This window comes from Aureobasidium melanogenum, assembly GCF_000721775.1.
Source record: "Aureobasidium melanogenum CBS 110374 unplaced genomic scaffold scaffold_12, whole genome shotgun sequence".
NCBI classification, from domain to species: domain Eukaryota; kingdom Fungi; phylum Ascomycota; class Dothideomycetes; order Dothideales; family Saccotheciaceae; genus Aureobasidium; species Aureobasidium melanogenum.
Genome location: NW_024470064.1, coordinates 108,587 through 125,892, shown reverse-complemented (window position 1 = coordinate 125,892; position 17,306 = coordinate 108,587). Strand labels below are relative to the sequence as shown.

The following is a 17,306-nucleotide window of genomic DNA, read 5'->3' as shown; positions in this document are numbered from 1 at the left end:
CCCACAGGGCCTCGTGTCTCGCCCACTGCCTTTCCGTCCTGCCCTTGTCCTGTAACAGTCTAGTCTGCTACTCTGTCTGCAACTGCACCAAAGACCTCTAGGCTCTGCGCCACAGCCACCCATCCCGCGCATCCACCAGTCAAGCCACCAACAAGTCTTTACATCAACCTCAAACACCTCCACTTCAACCAGATCAGCAAAACTCATCAGATCGCCAAAGCAAAAATGTCAAAATCACCACAAGACTCGGATATATACGCCCAACTAGCCGCCAGAGACACACAGCCCGAGCCCTTGAAAAAGGTCATTGCTAGAGAACAAGCAAATTATGATTGTTTGAGTTGTAGAGTGATGGGTATGCACATTTCTCGCTCCCCATCTTTTTTTCATCCTTCTGCTATCTCTCTGTCTTCTTTTCTCATTCTTTGCTATCTCTCTGTTTCGCTAGGAAAATGTACTGATAAAAGAATAGGTGCAACAGCATTCGGTGCTCTAGGAGCCTATACCTACTGGTCCGGCCACCGCGAACTCCGCACCCGCGAGCAAGAAATCCTGAGATCAGGTTCTAAGCTCACAATGTCTGCCAGGAGACTAGGTATCACTGGGTTGAGTGGTATGCTGATGGGTTTGGGCTTGTGGAGAGCCTTCATGTGATGCACTTGATCACCAAAATCCTCAACCAAAAAAGGGTTTGGTCAAAACTTTTATGTACAGGTTGCGTGTGGGTAGATACTTGGTGAAAAGGTCTGCACGGTCTGTTGAGTGGACATCTGTAGTGTATCAAAGACGGCTACTTGCAATGTCCTGATGTGGACCTGCAGGTGGAAAGGTACATACGGTTTCTGCATGAAGCTGTCAGCAGCCTTACCCAGCTGTGCACGAAGACATGTCACTGGAGGGGGGCACTGCAGTAAGCAGACGGGAGAGTCGGCTGTCACGGCAAAGAAGAAGGAAAAGCTGAAAAGCATTAATCGTGATAAATTGTTTGAGGGTATAGTGGTTTAAGTACTAGAAAATCACAAGAACAACGACAGCAGAGGTGGTAAAAGAAGAGTATCCACCCACATTCGGTATGCAACAGACAGTAGAATCAAAGACAAGAAAGCAGCTGGACCTTCCCTATGCCGCACGCTGATATGCAAAGAAACGAAGTAAGCGCAAAACTAAACTAAAGTATGTCGTGATTCATTGCTGAGTATTCCGAGAAAGAAAGAACAAAAGGAAAATGAACGACTAACAACAAAAAACGGACAAAGCTGTATTGGGTATTTGGGAATGTTTGTGTGATGCAGTCCTGCAAGAAAAAAAGAAGAATGAACAAAATCAGGGGGCGAACTCATGCATGTCTCCCTCTCTTTCCTCCGCGATCAGAACCATCTCTGCTGTTGTTTCCGAACGATAGTCCGGAGATGTCGAAAAAGTCTCCAAGGTTTTTGCGCTTGGAACCAGCACCAGAGCCTAGAGATCCAAGGTTTATCGATGTGATCCTGTTGGTATTGTTGGTGTTGTTTGAACGGGTGTGGTTGTGTCGTCGTCTGGGGTGGACTTCAAGCCTGAGTGGGTTATTTGAAGTTGACGAATTGGGCGAGTCAATGGGACCATTGTTGGATCCATCCATGTCTACTTCCCGTTCGAGGTGTGATGGTGGGTATGCCAATGATGAGCGAAACGTAAAGGCATCTGCCTGAGGAACAGCGGTATCTGAGCGTGTGGCTTGTGATTGCTGTTGCTGCGGAAGAGAAGGTGTATCGGAGTGGACGATGATAGGATCGAGTTGTGGTTGTTCCTGAGTCACAGCAGGAGCCATGGTAGGCTTCCTTACGACCTCAGGGCTGGAGCTTCTTGGCTGCTCTTCTTGTTCCTCGTCTTCATCATCGCTATCCCGGCTGGCGGAATGTGCTCCATCAAAACGCTCGGTGGCCCATTGCCTGACCCTCCAACCCTCTCCGTCATCGAGGCCGAGGTTCTCCTTGTCGAGGAAAGAGAGTAAGTCGTCCAAGGCATCTTGATAGCCAGCAGCCCGTGATCGTGCCTGCTCAGATGCAGCATTCTTGTAGAGGTTTGTGACGGAAAGAGCGGCAGCCTTGAAGGCAGAGAGGAGTTCTTCCGGGGGTTGTTGGTTGCGACGAGGCGAGGTGCGCGGCAGCGATGTGTTGAGGCTGCGCATCGAATCCATCGTTGCCAGAGGGAAAAGAAGGCTACTGATATCGAACGGTGTGTTTCAGAGAGTGTCCGGGATGTGTACAGGGCGTGGTAGTACAGAAGCGATGGTTTTGGGCGATGGGTTGATGACTGAAGGAAGAGGATTTAGGCGGGGTCTGGCCCGACTTTCCTTGGAGGGGTTTGCACGCAAAAATCTCCCTGACGTATATCACGATCTTCCTCGATCACCGTGTTGGCTCACAGAGAGGAGACGAAGCAGTGAAAAACTCTGGATGACTATGGAGCTTTCTGGTAAAATTCTTTTCAGTGGTTGCTGGGCAGCTGACGGCATACCGTTCTCATGCTTCTCTTTCGCTGGTCTTCGATTTTGAACAAAGAAGTCATGGAAGAGGCACGTGCACGAATGCATTGTTATACCTCGACTTGACATGTGAAGGTCCATGCATAATACATACAATATGCACCTAAGACTGCCATCTGACCTCTACGCAGAGAGTGCATCGAGGAACTTGCTCACCGCCTCAATCACTTTCTCGGCCTGCTCTTGCTGCACCCAGTGCCCCGCATGTGGAATGAACGTGACCCCTCGAAAGTCTGAGCAACTATTTTTGTAGCCGTCAAGCGCTCCAGGCTGCTGGTAGTTACCCCAGTCCTGTTCACCACTTATGAATGCACAAGGCACCTCGATCTTCTTTCCTGCAAACAACAACATGTCTGCCTTTTGAATCTGTGACGAACTGGTCTGCGCTCGATACCAGTTCAGTCCACCTTGGAATCCTACGCGCTGCCACTCGTTCACATACACGGCCAGTTCCGAATCAGGCAGCCAGCCTCTGGTCGCAGAGCCATCTTCACTTGTCATCATGTCGGATATCGTCTTTGGCATGCTACAATCTCTTGGCATGATGTAGTAGTGAGGCATCTGTTCCAGTTCGGCGGCTGACCATGCCTTTAATGGCTTTGGTTCATTGTGTGGCCAGTCGGCTGATTTGACGTGGAAGTACCCTCGAAGAAAATCATGCAGTCCCTGCGATGCTGTCTCCCAGTCTTTCGAAGCGCTTGATGTCGAGTTGTACCATTTGTAGTGTTTTCTAGGAGGATCGAGTTTAGCAAGTTCTGCTTGAATGTCCATTTTTGGTTTTGAGCCTGATCCAGGATTTGGTATAGGTTCTGCTGAGGCCTGGACTTCGAAAGATGGAGTCGGCGGTGCATGGTGAGGATGCGACATCTGAATGCAGCTTTTGAACATGTCAGGTCGCATAAGAGGTGCCATGGCACTTGAAACAGCACCAAAGTCGTGTCCAATATGGCAATGAACTTCTTTGTAGCCCAGTGCGTAGACCAGACACACCAGATCTCTGACCAAATTTGTCATGGTAAACTGGTTCAAGTCGACTTCATGGAATGGCCGTGTGTCCCAGCCAGTGGTTCTGCCATATCCTCGTTGATCCGGTGCAACAACATAGTATCCTTGTGCTGCCAGAGCTGGCATGATTTTCCGCCATGAAAAGGCAATCTCTGGAAATCCATGGGTCAAGAGTATCAGTGGCTTGTTCTTCTGTCCAGCAGAGATGATATGGAACACGAGTCCGCATGAGTCTGTGCAGTCAATGTATGATTCTTCCAGGCCCTCTGGCAGCGGCAATGGTTCAAGCGAAGTCATGATGAATATCTGGCAATGGTCAAGACGGCTGTGCACAAAAATTATTATGCCGGGATGGAGCAAGAGATGTACCCCATAGGATAGATTAATAAACTACGATGGTCACGTCAGAGAGGAGTCGTAAGCTGGAGCTCCAGCGCTCCGCATTGCCGAGGTCAGTCTTTGATTTGCGTGATAATAAGCTACGAGATGCTTGATGATCCAGCATAATAATTTATATCTGGCGGATGTTGAGTCGTCCGTCCATTCCATGACCGGAGTTGTCAATGTCCGAGCTGCGCAGTCGCAAAGTGTGCGCGGGCCATGAGCCATCCGCCAGAGACTCTCAAGTCAGGATGTTTGAAGCTGCCTTTGTTGGGCCCTGGGACCCCACTCATCTTTATATGGCATCTTTTTTAGCTTGCTATGGGCGTATCAGGGCACCCTCGGAGACACCTTTTCTCGAGATCAACCTGGCACGAGCGCAGCGCATGGAGGACAGATCAACGGGGTGATCAACAATCAAGTCCCAGCGAGACGGTTGGAAGGTGCAACGAGTGTTGATGCTCGTCTGGCTACGACGAAGGCTTCAATCGTGTCAGTCAGTATCTGACCGCAACGCATGGCATGTCGTCTATTTCATGTCTCATGCTTCTTCTCTTCGTCGAAGATGAAATTGCACGGTTGACAAATTGGTCTTGGAGGCTTCACAAGCCGGCCAAGACAAAATAGATCTGCATGCTAATGACGCGCGAATTCAACAACCATGAGGACGAGAATGATAAACATGTTGGGTTGAAATAGACCCAAGCCATGGTGTGCAACAAGATGCCACAAACAAGGAAAATCAAGACACAGCATTTCTTGTGGTGCGCCACTGGCATCAGTTCAATGAGGTTGTTTTGTGGTTTGTTCCTGTGGCATCGCAGTGGTTCAGCGGTAGCGCACGGACATGGTCGGCAGCGGGATCGTCATGGGCTGGAGCTTAAAGATGGAGGTCGAGACAAGGAGGAAGGAGCAAAGGCAGGACAGGCCATGTTGGAACGGTCGAATTGAGTCTTTGCAACCTCCCTTCTTCTCGCTCCTGTCATCGACGCGATATTCATCACGAGTATTCTTGTGCTCCAGTATATCCGGCTCTGCGACTCGCACAGCGCCTGCAGCCTCATACGCAGTCAACCAGGTCCTGGCACTTCTCCAATCAAGACTTCCCCGGGAACGTCATGTTGGATTTGTGACGCGCTGGAATTCTATCACCCTCCGAACCAAGAGTCGTGTCGCAAGCCTCCCTCTTAGACGCATCACCATCCTCAAGGCATTCTTAGACATCAATTGACGCCTTGGACGTCTCCTTGTCAAGATGCCATTATTTAATCGCAAGCGCGCGAGCTCGCAGCCGGTTGGTCCCGTGCAACATGTGTCTTGGTAACTACTGCTCACAACCACTACAGCCGCTGCCCCGTGGGCCTCCTCCAAGTTCTTCAGCTGCCATAGCTGCGAGCGCCGCCTTTCTTAACAAGTCTCCCTCGGCTGCCTCTCTATCCTCGGCCGCTGCCGCCACCGCTCTGCGCTCGCAGACCTCGTCGCCGGAACCAGTCGGTTCCATCCAGACCAAGCGCATGGTCAGGAGAGGTTCCCAATCTTCGGTCGCAGGCAGCGCCATCATGGGCGGAAATGCTAGGAACAGCATGGTCAGAACAGCTAGCAATTCGTCCATGACCGACCGAACCTTCCGATCGCCCTCGCCTGGTGGCAGACCAAGGGCCGTGTCGCCTGCGCCCGATGCTCCTCCAGTCCCCGCCATTCCCAAGAATGTCGTCAAAACACAAAGAAGGGCTGCCAGTCTGGACGTACCCAATCGCACTAGTATGCCTCCCAGCCCAAGCACTCCCAAGAGCCCCAGGAGTGCAAAACGCAACACCAGTGTCGACAGAGCAGGCAGGACGCTCAACTTACCCACAATGCCTGAGTTGAAGAGGGAAGACAGCTCTGGCGTCAACTTCTCGCGACCCATGAGTCCTGCTCGCGCCATTTCTCCTCCTCCCCGTCCAAACTCGAGTGTTGGTTGGTTCACCTCGCCCAAGGTCAGTAATGGAACTCCTCGCGCGAATCCCTCACCCGCCAGACCCCAGTCCGCCATGGACTTTTCTTCCCCAGCAGCGAGGAAGATACAGCAAGATGTGCAAAACGCTGCCAGTGCGCCCGTCAAGAAAAATAAGAAGACTGTTACTGAAGGTGCTCGTCTCGCAAATGGTACTATGAATACAGCTCCTACTGCTTCTGCTGTGCGCAGCGCAACAAAACAAGCTGCTCAGACACAACCCGCGCCCACTCAGTCTGTTCAAGCAAAACCTGCGCCCACTCAGCCTGTTCAAGCAAAACCCGCGCCAACTCAACCTGTCCAGGCAGATGCAACGCCCAAAAAGAAGAAAAAGACAACTGTCGTGCCGCCTGTTGATACCCAAGCGTCCGCGGGCTCGTCGCTTGCTCCTGTCAACCCCTCTCCGAGCACGGATGCTTCAAACAGTCCCAGCTCTCCTCGACCCACAGCTATCTTGCACAAACAACCATCCATGGTACGCGAGGATCCGGAAGCCGAAGCCACTGCTGAAGTTCAATCCAAACCCAAGCCAAAATCTACTCCTCTGAAAAAGCAACACAGCCTTCTAAGGTCGCTTCGAGACACAGATCCAGGAACTGCCTCCGGTATGATCACCACATCCGAGGGACCAGTCCAGGCCTATGTTGCTCCGGGAGGCACACGTCCAAGAGCTGTCAGCCTGGATATTCCCCGAGGCAGTGGTCAGCGTGCTGCTTCCTCGAGCCCTTCGCGCAATGTGCACGCCCATTTCGGTGAAGGAAAGGCTTTGACAACCCCACTTAGTGTTAGACATCAGCCGCCACCTCGATCTGTCTCGCCCATGAAATCGGCACTTAGACAGTCTCCTGCTTCATCCGTCAGAAACATTTCTCCCAACGTTGCCGTCAATGGCGGAGCAAGAGCGCCCCCTAGCGAAACATCTGACACTATGTCTTTGGCTTCTCAGGATGGGATCAAACCGGCCAAGGCAAAGAAGAGCGTCCGCATCAGCGAAGATGGTAGTGCCCCCATCTCACCTGCTGTTGACCCCAATGCACGAAGAGAACTTTCAGGATCATGGGCCAACGACGACATTAACGAAATAATGAAGCCACGATCGGCCCTTCCATCCTTCAGCAGCGTCAGAGGTCGTAAGCCTGAGCAAGTAGAGGCTCCCGAGAAGGTCACCGAGACTGTGTCTTCTAGCATGACAGACAGTGCGAGCACTTTGCCAGAACACCGCGAGGTGTCAAACGACGAATTGGTGGGCGCCGTTCTTGCTCAACATCACGCAGAAAAGGGTCGCCAAATTGCTGCTCAGTCAACTACCACCGCAAACGAGCCACTACCACCCCAGGTCACCAGCAAGGAGACACCAGCTGACGATTCGGCTTCGGCCTACTCTGAGGACGAGGCAGGAATTGAAGCTCAGCGATCCTCCCAGGCTGAGGATATTATCACCAAAGACGAAACCGTATCGTCTGCTCACGAGCCTGAAGTCTCGGAACACAACACAGAAGCTCCCGAAGCAAACCCCATTGAACAAGCTGTACCTATGCTCGAGTTCCAGCCTCCCACCCCTGGCCTCGAAGAGGAAGCTGAATCTCCACTAGAAGGAGCAGCTGAGCAAACGACTCAAAGACCTACTCTCAGACAGCGCAATAGCATGCCTGGATCATGGGATGGTGATCAATGGGAAGAACAAAACCCTGCTGGACTTTCCAGGCAAGCAATTCGCGATGCAGCTTTGTTGTCCGAGAATGACTCGAGCGACGAAGAGATTGAAACCTTGCAACCTGTACAGGCTTTAGCAGATGGACACTCGCCCGTGCTGCAGCCCATCTACGAATCTGACTCTGACGCGAGCGAAGACTTTGCTGATGCTGAGGAAGAGTTCGAGCCCAGCGGCTTTGCCTCTCTCGATGCTATCGTCGAAAGTCCTGTTACCAAACCTGCAGCGGTTATTCCTAGCCCTCCTGTCAGCCCACAGGTTGCCCTTCCGCCATCACGCGGGACCGCGTCAAGCTCATCTGCTCTTAGTAATGAGCCAATCGTGGCTGACAACACCGACTGGAACTCAGCAACTGCCTACTGGAGCAGTCTGAGCAGAAAGAAGAAGGAAGAGCTCGAAGCCGAAGCCGAGGCCGCAATCGCAGTCCCTGTCATTGAGTCAGCGCCCAAAGCTAGGAGGAAGAAGCAGCCGGTCAACCAAGTGGACATTACGAATCCCACCACATTTGCACCAGCTGCGGTTGTTACCAAAGATGATCCTTTCGACACCAGGGATCAGCAATATGGACCTTTCCCTACATTGCGCACATCGATGCGCAAGTCTGGGGAGTCAGAGCGTACATCCAGCGAGGGCCAAATGCGGAAGTCTATGCGTGGTCCTCCAGCACCTGCTGCTGCTTCAAATGAAACACACATGCGTACCTCTATGCGTGGATCAGTCCGCTCTGAAGGAGGTTCAATGAGAAGTTCGATGCGCGGAGATGCTGGTGCTAGAACTCCGTCCAAGAGAGCGTCGGCTCCTGTCACGACTAGCATTCCTGGAGCAGGTTCAGCCGCTGCAGCTGCAGCCAAATCACAACCAGCGCAACGACCTGCGAAGCCAGTTGTGGCTCCTCTTCCAGCCAACGATTCGGATTCCGAGTCGAGCTTCAAGAAGAACAAGCGTCGTGGTTCTGTCTCGACGGTCGATTCTATGGGCAAGTACACCATGAAACGTTCAATGCGCTCTGGTTCGGTTGATGCAGGCTCTGCACCAGCTGAACGTGGGCGCCCTACCTCACCACCAGCACAGAAGGGCAGTGGCAGATTCAGTCTGCGCTCGCTCTCGCCAACAGGCTCTTTCATGGGTCGTAACCAAGGCGAGAAGCTCCGACAATCTTTGCGTGGCGCACCTGCCGATGATGCACCTACAATGCGCGGCAAGAATAGTAGAGCTTCGCGCGATGCAAAAGCTTCATCGGGCTTCGGCTTTGGCAAGTCGAAGGCTTCGCCTGCACCAGCACCAAAGACAAGATCTGGGGGTTTCAGATCACGATTTGCTGACAGCGACGATGAGGATGATGCACCTCGAGGAGCATACCGCAGTCGCTTTGCTGATTCTGATGAGGAGGACTCGCCTATTGGTCCACCCAAGCATATGCCAGCCAACCTTGCTCCAGTCCGCGGTATTCCCAAACGTGGAGGCAATGACTCTGACTCGACTGACCTCTCTGACTCTGAAGATGAGGGTCGTAGAGGCAAGAAGAAGGTACCCTCGGGTAGAGCCAGTACCAAGCCTGCCGTGCCCAGTCAGTCAGATATTGATGCAGCAATGGAAGCTGCTAGACGTAATGTCGCTGCCATGAATGGTGGTCGTGAGCCTGGTGTACCTCAGGCGCCTCCAGTACCAGCAAGCAACACTGCAGTACCAGAAGCACCCTTGACACCTACTAGACGTAAGGGTTTCCTCGGTAGTGTGCTTCGCAGAAACAGTTCTTCTGTCGTACCCAGCTCGCCGGTAGATTCACAACAACCACGCAGTCCTACCACTCTGCGCAGCCCTAACAAACAGCCCAAGCTACAAAGACGTACAACACCACAGAACTGGCCTCTTCCTGCCGCAGACACCAATGGCGATGTCGGCAATGACGCCAGACCAACAACCAGCGATGGTGTCCCGACAATGAAGAAGAGCTTGCGACCAGAAAACAGACGCAGCATGAGCGGCAACGACCTCAACCGTATGGCCAACGGAGACACCATGCAGAGCGATCGCACCGGCAAGAAGAAGAAGTTCTCAGGCTTGAGAAAGCTCTTTGGCTTAAACGACTGAACAAAGTCATAATGATGAACGAGGGAGAAACAGAACAGCAAGGGAAAATGGATGTGTTTGGAAACACAAAGAAAAGAAGGCTTTTCTTGTAATGTATAATCCTGGCCGTTTTCCTTTGTTGATTTTCGCCAGGTTACTACTAGACACAGGAGATGAGCTTAGGATCTTTTGAAGCTGTGGCTCGGTTTGAAAGGGGGGGAAAGAATGATACCATTGATTTTGTTTTGTTATGTTATGTCCGTCATCTCTGATTTATAGAACTCGATATCTCACTTTTAGTTTAATGTTGACTTTCGATCTGTAACTCCTGCTTTCTGTCTTGTATGTGATGAATTGTCGTGATGGTTGGAGGTGGGAAATCACCTCCATTGCCGTAGAATCTTGGTGTAATCTATCACATTCTCATAAAAAGGCGAAAGATGTGGCTCAATTCCCGAGCATACCATCCAAAACTGTATCGAACACGAATATACACTTCCCTGGACATAGCCAAAGATCCATCTCACCCATGCTCCTTGCGGTGAACAAGATATCGCCATCGTTGTCTTTCACAAAGGTGGTCAAAGGTACGACCCTGTCTCTTTTCCTAAATGACGTAACTCGTCGCGAAGATCGAGCGATAAAGTGGCAGGGGAAAGCAGGCGCCAGGATTGAGCGATCATCGCTCGCGGCTCGCGCAAACGTGCAGAAGTAGGAAGGAGGGCTGGTTAGCCTGGTGGTGTCTTGCTTGTTCACTCACCGCTTGCGATATCTCCAGAGAGCACCGTGGGGCTCTTATCACTGCTTTCACTTCGCTACCTCTTAGCCATCCTCGCTCAGGCTTCGCTACCTCTGGCTGCTTCTTGGTTGGACTTCGATACCTCCCAGCCACACTTCGAGTCGCGACTTTGACCCTTGGACATAACCTCGAGGACTTGACTCGATCTTTCTCGTCTTGCAGCAAACATGACGCGACGAATGGTCTATGGTATAGGCCTCTGGGTCTTCCTAGCAGGTGCGTCTGCTTCTTGCTCTTCAATCTGCGCGCCTGTCGCAACCGCTGATATGCTCTATTCACAGCCGTCGCCCTGACCTTCACCTCGATGGCTCTGCCCGACTGGATCTCATACACCAGCCCCGTATCCACCTCTCCCAATCCGGCCCACCCCTCTGCCCCAATTCACGTCTCCTACGGACTGCACCGTCGATGCTCTTCGCTCACCTCTGGCTGTACACCCTTCCCAGTGCCTGAAGACTGCCATGGCGAAGACCGATACTTTTGCTCCATGTGGAGGAGTGTAGGCTTCCTTATGAACTTCTCTGTTGTTCTGGAACTAGCGACTTTTGTCGCTTTTGCGGTTGTGTTGCTTGGAGGAAGAAGTAATAGAGAAGGAGGGTGGAAGATGTGTGCTGGGTTACTGGGCGTTGTGGTTGTTTGTCAGGTTGCTGCTATGGGCATTGTGGTAAGTGGACTCGAGGATGTGGAACTAGAGAGGATCTTTACTGATGAGCTTTACAGGCTTTCCTCTTTGATCATGATAACCGCTTTTTCGTTGGCTGGAAGTTGGATAGGAGTTGGATCCTCTGCACCGTCTCTTGGATTGTGCTGTTGGTGGATATGGTTGGTATTGTTGTTGCTGCCAAGATGTTGCCTGCTGAGGATGACTACGAACCTATTCCTGATAGGAGATGACTGCATTGACGGATGGATGACTGAAACCCCCTTCTCACGACGATACATGCATATACTGATTTTACTCTTACTGCCATGACATTCGCATAGCTAGCTTTCCTTTCTATACAAACTTCCTTCCCTCTCCTCATCTCCTCTTTCCCCTTCTCTCCCTCCCTCTCCCTTCATCTCCCTGCCCGATCTCCTCTACAAGTCCCCCGTCAAAAACTGGGCCCTTCCAAGTCCAAAACTCCAATCCTCCTTTGTATTCGCCGAACAACTAACCACCAAATCCGTCTTTGGGACTCCACATTCCTTTTCCAAACGTTCTGCCAAGTCTGCGTAAATAGCTTGTTTTTGATCGGCATATCTGCCTTGTTGGAAGATTTGGATGAGGATGAGTTTGTTGGTGCGTTGGATGCCCAGGCCAGTGTCTTCGAAGATTAGCTCGTAGGGTTCGTGTTGGGTTATTACCTGTGGAGAGGGGGTGTTAGTGAGGCGGTGGAAGAGAGGTGGGTGGGTGGTTTACTAGGGGACGGGGGAGAAGAGGGAAGGCAGAGGTGGACTTACTTGATATCTGTCTCGAGGCGGAGCTGCAAATTTGGCGAGCATGATTTCTTGAACCACGTCTGCTAGTTTTTTGATCTCTTCTGGTGTGCGCACACCTTTGATCATGTCGATTTTGACGAGAGGCATTGTTGTTTACTTAGGTGATGATCCGCTGACGAAAAGGGTTATGAATTGTATATGGATTTGAGAGTTGGGATTGGAGTTTTATATCTGTGTTTTAACATGAGATGGGTAACTATCTAATATATACTTTTCGGACTGGCCTATCATCCGCAGTATCCGCACCATGATGGTTGATGATGTGGATGGTTTGCGGGTCTCGTCATAAGGGTGTCTGGGGCATGCGATATCGGGGTGCTGGATCGGAGGCGATAGGCGGGACCCGGTGCGGTCCTGCGATAAGGTCTCTCGGTCACGAACGACGTCCATGCTGCTTACTTTAGGTGTGGTGCTCGGCCATGCAACTCTAGATACGAGGTTATCTCTTGGTCACGCATCAAGTTGCTTGTTTGGGACGACGTGTCCAAGTGTGACTTCTACTGCATGCTAGCTAGTCTTCTACTGTCCGCTATGCCACTACTCTAACGCTCCCATTCTACATTGCCCATGCCATCTCATCACCTTTCCTCATCCTAATCAACTTTCGCCATGTTTTTCATCTACCTCCTTCCAGTCATTTTAATCGTCTACTATCTCTACACCCGACTCACCTCCCCACTCTCCAAACTCCCCGGCCCCTTCTACACAAACCTAACCCCCCTCTACCTAATCTACCAAGAATTCTCCGGCAACAGACGAACCTACATTGACTCCCTCCACACCCAATATGGCCCTGTCATCCGCATTTCCCCCTCCGAATGCAGTTTCTCGAGCTACGAGGCTATGAAACAGATCTACACTTCTGGCGGGTCTGGCTTTGACAGAACAGAGTTTTATGAGTTGTTTAAACAGTTTGGAACCAAGACGCTGTTTTCCATGCCACCGAGGGGGGAACATAGTCAGAGAAAAAGAATACTGGCGGATCGGTATGCGAATAGTAATATATTGAGGACCGAGACGGTGGAAGCGTTGAAAGCAAGAGCGAAAAGGTTCCTAGAGAATTGTTTAGGCGAGGATGGAGGTGATGCTGATGTTTATGTGAGTCTTTGGGTAGTGTAGGTGAGAGGGAAAGAGATGCTGATTTGAGGCAGGTGCATTTGCATTGCTTTGCTCTTGATGGAGCAAGTCAGCATTTGTTTGCGCCTTATGGTACTAATTCGCTATCTGATCCTGAGGATTTCAAGATCATGCAGGAGATGTCTTATGCGGATAGTCTGCGAGGTGTGCTCTCAATCGGCTACCTTGAAGTCTTGATGGCTAATATGATCAAGCGCCCTACCTGGAATATTATGCACCCAGACTAGCAGAGTTCTTCGACAATCTCAACTCGAAACGCTCGCGATCAGTACCTCTGGCCAACGATTTCGTGCTCGAAGCAGTACAGAAACCCGATCCGGCGTCCTACTCCCTGCTTTCCAAGCTGCAATCGAAAGCAGAGGATCTGGAAGAGTTATCTGCTGCAGCAGAGTGTATGGATCACTTGGCTGCGGGTATCGACACCACAGGCGATGGTCTCTGCTTCCTAATGCACGAACTCAGCTTACCTCAAAACGCACACATCCAACAGAAACTACGAGACGAAATCATCAATAATCCAGACAAGAGTTTTGACCAACTACCTTATCTGGATGCCGTGGTCAAAGAAGGCCTCAGAGTCTTCCCACCCATTCCCATGAGTTTTCCTCGCTACACACCAGACTCTGGAACCACACTCGATGGCTACTACATCCCCGGTCACACCATCGTATCCTGTCAACCCTTCACCCTCCACAAAGACCCCTCCGTTTTTCCTTCTCCAGAAACCTTCGACCCACAGCGATGGCTTGAAGAAAAGGGAGAATTGGAGCGTAATCGCATGTTCTTTGCTTTCTCGCAAGGTGCGAGAGGGTGTATTGGAAAACATCTGGCTCTTGCTGAGATGAAGATTTTGTTGAGAGAGGTTTATGGAGGGTATAAGACGCTGTTGGGGAAGGAAGATGCAGATATGAGATTTGATGATCAGGTTATTTCTTCTAGACCCAAGGGCCAGAAGTGTCGGTTGCAGTTTCAGAAGGTCGGGTAGGATGATTTGAAACTATTGAATGACTTTTTATACTTTCTCGAGAGCATAGACTGTATATGTCACTCCTCCGACTTGAATGTCTTTATCTTGTTGCCAGCCTGCAGGACTGAAAGTTCCTTCTCCCAAATCAACCATTGAAGGCAACTCTTCTCCAACAGCGTACCTCTTGACCCACCTGCCTTCCACTCTCTGCTCTCTCAACACAGAGAAATTCCCATCCTCCTTCTTCCTCAATACCTGAAACCAATCTCCAACCTTGCCAACATACGTAATCCCACTCTCATCCTTACTCCTCAAGATCCACGCCGGCTGATCTGAGGCTTTCACCTCAATACTGCCCCACACCTCCTCATATGCCTGAACTTCATCATTGTTATCAGGATTAGGCATACTGCCCTTCTCCAACGCATCTCCATTAGGCAAGTCCTCAAATTCTCCAATGTCATCGTGGGCTTCGGTGTTTTGGGAACAGATTTCTTTGCTCCATTGGCATTTTAGAGGTGATGAGGAGAGGATTGTGCGTTTGCCGGCCATGGCCCAATCGATGCTTGAATCGGCTTTGAGCATACGGAGATCGACGAAGTAGTTTCCGACGTCGAGAACCAGGGTGGAGGTTGGTTCTGAAGGTTCGCCGGGTATCCAGCGTAGGGATTTGCGGTAGGAGAGTTGGACGACCATGGTGGTTTGTGGTGTTGTGTTGATGGAGTTGAGATGTTCACGTAGTACTTACAGCTGGCGTTCGGAATTTCTTATAGAAGAAGCAGATATATTCTACTCTTGTACATGCCTCTTTGAGATTACAAGACCAAGACGCGTATTTGCCCTAAACGCGATACCAAGGTACAAGGTGGGGTCATGGAGAAGGTGAGGTGACACGAGTCAGGGTCACGTCTTACCCCGATATCGCCAAGAATCTCCTCAACCTTCCCTTTTCGTTCTGCTATCACCTATCTTCTTCACCTCTCGAGTCATCTCTAGAGACACTTGCAGACCAGTCGACTCCTTGAGGTCTTGACAGCACTCTCTGACAAACGATATCATCAGAATGCGGCGGAGGCCACCTTGAGACCTGCAGGACCCCTTTTTCCACAGCAGACTTAGCCGCAGCCGCAGTCTTGATACTAGGAATGGACGATCAGGACCCCAAAGCTTCGGCTTCTGGCACCACACCTTCCGCTTCCGTCACAACTGCCGCTACTACACGTGCAACCAAGAACAAACGATCTTGGAGCGGTTGTGCCAGATGCAAAAAACGAAGACAAAAATGTGATGAACAGAGACCTGGTTGTGGGAGATGTCTTGCCGCCAATACAGAATGCGTTTATGAGGTTAAGCTGAGATGGGGTGGGAGAGCGTTTAATCAGTCTAGGTTTGGTGCTTGTATTTCTGATGCGGGCGTTTCTAAGGACAAGGATAAGGTGAAGAAACTTGGTAAGGAGGTTTGATGTTGGGGTTTTATGGGATGAATGTTTACTGATTTTGGACAGGAAGTGTGGATAAAGGCTTTATCTATACCGTGAATAGCTTTCAAGTGCAGCCTCAGCCTCCGAGAGTGACTGCTGCTCCTGCTCCTGCTCCTGCTCCTGCTGTACAGGCACCGTTGCCAGTGGAACAGCAAGTATTGGAAGACCCAGCTTTGGAAGACTTGGCTCTGGATGTGGACGACTCACTGGCCTTGATCCCATCATCGTCTACAGAAGGCATCATACTAGATGACTATGATATCGACTTCTTCCCTTTGTTCGCACCAGTCGATCCATTTGTCAATCTCGGAACACTGGATCGGTCACTGCTCGATCACTTCATCAACGGGACTTCACATGTCATCTCATGTCATTCCAAGGTACAAGAAGATGTATGCCGAGTCATTGTTCCTGCAGCATTACAAAGTCCAACTCTGTTTTACGCCACTGCTGCTCTCTCAGCAATACACCAAAAATCAAGACTTGGTCTTGGTAGCGACAATCTAAGACAAGACCCCTTGATCTCTCGACTGCTCAGTAACAGCTTATTCGGTCTCCAAAGCGATCTACTGGAAAAGGATGTCAACAAGAGTAGTGTACTGCTAGCAACCATACGAACACTCTTCCTCTGCGAAGTCCACGCAGGAGGTGATCGTCCCGGTACCTGGCGCGCCCACTTCGAAGGCGCAAAAGCACTAATGCTGGATATTGAGTCTTGGGCCAACTACTCCTCAAAGCAAAGAGATAGCACGCGCTACTTCCTCGCTCGATGGTACAACATGACCGAGAGTTTTGTAGCGCTAACAACCGACGGTCTTGCCTCAGGCCAACTCGCCAGATTCGGTCCACGCAACCTCTCCGGCGACGAGGAAGAAAAAATCTACCTGGACGAATATGCAGGGTTTGCCACTGACTTGACACCAATATTCCGCGAAATCGGTGCTGCGGCTTGGGAACGGAGGAACCGTGCTCGACCCACCATTCTCTCAGAAGGAGATTTGGATGAAGAAGCCGCGTCCCTGGCAACGTGTATCTGGACACGCCTTGACGAACAGAAAGTCAAACCTCCGCGGTTCAGACCTGGTGTCGAGGACCAGCTGTCTCCCCGCCAAAAAGACGATTTCCTGGCCTGTAATCAGATTTGGCATCACATGGCACTCATCTACATCTACCGACGTATTTCCTCTCATCCAGCTACTTCGACACCGGTGCAGAGTTCAGTCAAGACGATTCTTAGCTGTGTGGAGAGTCTCACTGCTACAGCTGGACTTACGCCTCTGGTGGTTATGACGACGCCGTTGTTTGCTGCTGGGTGTGAAGCCCAAGGACAAGACCGTGATCGTGTGAGAGCTTTGTTGTCTAAGATGTTTGAGCTTCTGCATATTCCTAATATTCACCGCTCCCTGGAAGTTCTAGAAAGTTTCTGGGCTAGCACCGAGAGAGGCGAAACACAAGATTGGGACAGCTTTATGCACGATCAGCATTGGGACTTTTTACCTTATTGAGAAGGACAAAGGCAAGCAGGATGTGGGATTTCTATCCACCGAGCTCGGAACGGGCACAGCGACATTCCACTGCCCACCAGCCAGGCTCAATCAGCGAGTCTGGAAATTGGGCCTCGATGGTTATAACGAGACTTGCTGGAGATATCAGCGAGGCATAATGTCAGCATCACATCCGCGGACCGTCTCGCATTCGCACCCTTGGGCAAACCCTGACGAACCGGACGAGAATACCTCTGCTCCAGAGAGCC

The 17,306-nt window shown here is 51.0% G+C and overlaps 9 protein-coding genes across 9 annotated transcripts; 5 read left to right on the top strand and 4 right to left on the bottom strand.

Annotated features, from left to right (window-relative positions):
* Positions 1–225: 225 nt before the first annotated feature.
* Positions 226–654, top strand: M437DRAFT_50307 (uncharacterized protein; the record flags this gene model as incomplete). Its single annotated transcript, XM_041021982.1, has 2 exons — positions 226–355; positions 473–654. The coding sequence occupies 2 exons, from the start codon at positions 226–228 to the stop codon at positions 652–654; spliced, it is 312 nt and encodes a 103-aa protein (XP_040879126.1).
* Positions 655–1,336: 682 nt separating this feature from the next.
* On the bottom strand, positions 1,337–2,176 carry M437DRAFT_75787 (uncharacterized protein; the record flags this gene model as incomplete). Its single annotated transcript, XM_041026485.1, has 1 exon — positions 1,337–2,176. One exon carries the CDS (start codon positions 2,174–2,176, stop codon positions 1,337–1,339), a length of 840 nt encoding a protein of 279 aa, XP_040879125.1.
* Positions 2,177–2,647: 471 nt separating this feature from the next.
* On the bottom strand, positions 2,648–3,826 carry M437DRAFT_50013 (alpha/beta-hydrolase; the record flags this gene model as incomplete). The annotated part of the gene is made up of 1 exon (XM_041021931.1): positions 2,648–3,826. The coding sequence occupies one exon, from the start codon at positions 3,824–3,826 to the stop codon at positions 2,648–2,650; it is 1,179 nt and encodes a 392-aa protein (XP_040879124.1).
* Positions 3,827–5,165: 1,339 nt separating this feature from the next.
* M437DRAFT_50120 (uncharacterized protein) lies at positions 5,166–9,708 on the top strand (the record flags this gene model as incomplete). Its single annotated transcript, XM_041021951.1, has 3 exons — positions 5,166–5,204; positions 5,257–6,144; positions 6,211–9,708. 3 exons carry the CDS (start codon positions 5,166–5,168, stop codon positions 9,706–9,708), a joined length of 4,425 nt encoding a protein of 1,474 aa, XP_040879123.1.
* A 945-nt stretch (positions 9,709–10,653) lies between these two features.
* M437DRAFT_85010 (uncharacterized protein) lies at positions 10,654–11,380 on the top strand (the record flags this gene model as incomplete). Its single annotated transcript, XM_041028208.1, has 3 exons — positions 10,654–10,702; positions 10,768–11,150; positions 11,207–11,380. The coding sequence occupies 3 exons, from the start codon at positions 10,654–10,656 to the stop codon at positions 11,378–11,380; spliced, it is 606 nt and encodes a 201-aa protein (XP_040879122.1).
* Positions 11,381–11,566: 186 nt separating this feature from the next.
* On the bottom strand, positions 11,567–12,055 carry M437DRAFT_75783 (4-oxalocrotonate tautomerase; the record flags this gene model as incomplete). The annotated part of the gene is made up of 2 exons (XM_041026484.1): positions 11,567–11,833; positions 11,930–12,055. 2 exons carry the CDS (start codon positions 12,053–12,055, stop codon positions 11,567–11,569), a joined length of 393 nt encoding a protein of 130 aa, XP_040879121.1.
* A 522-nt stretch (positions 12,056–12,577) lies between these two features.
* On the top strand, positions 12,578–14,090 carry M437DRAFT_66541 (cytochrome P450; the record flags this gene model as incomplete). Its single annotated transcript, XM_041024773.1, has 3 exons — positions 12,578–13,066; positions 13,120–13,249; positions 13,300–14,090. 3 exons carry the CDS (start codon positions 12,578–12,580, stop codon positions 14,088–14,090), a joined length of 1,410 nt encoding a protein of 469 aa, XP_040879120.1.
* An 82-nt stretch (positions 14,091–14,172) lies between these two features.
* On the bottom strand, positions 14,173–14,768 carry M437DRAFT_66540 (uncharacterized protein; the record flags this gene model as incomplete). Its single annotated transcript, XM_041024772.1, has 2 exons — positions 14,173–14,188; positions 14,254–14,768. 2 exons carry the CDS (start codon positions 14,766–14,768, stop codon positions 14,173–14,175), a joined length of 531 nt encoding a protein of 176 aa, XP_040879119.1.
* Positions 14,769–15,217: 449 nt separating this feature from the next.
* M437DRAFT_85006 (uncharacterized protein) lies at positions 15,218–17,058 on the top strand (the record flags this gene model as incomplete). Its single annotated transcript, XM_041028207.1, has 2 exons — positions 15,218–15,521; positions 15,578–17,058. The coding sequence occupies 2 exons, from the start codon at positions 15,218–15,220 to the stop codon at positions 17,056–17,058; spliced, it is 1,785 nt and encodes a 594-aa protein (XP_040879118.1).
* Between the last annotated feature and the right edge of the window lie 248 nt (positions 17,059–17,306).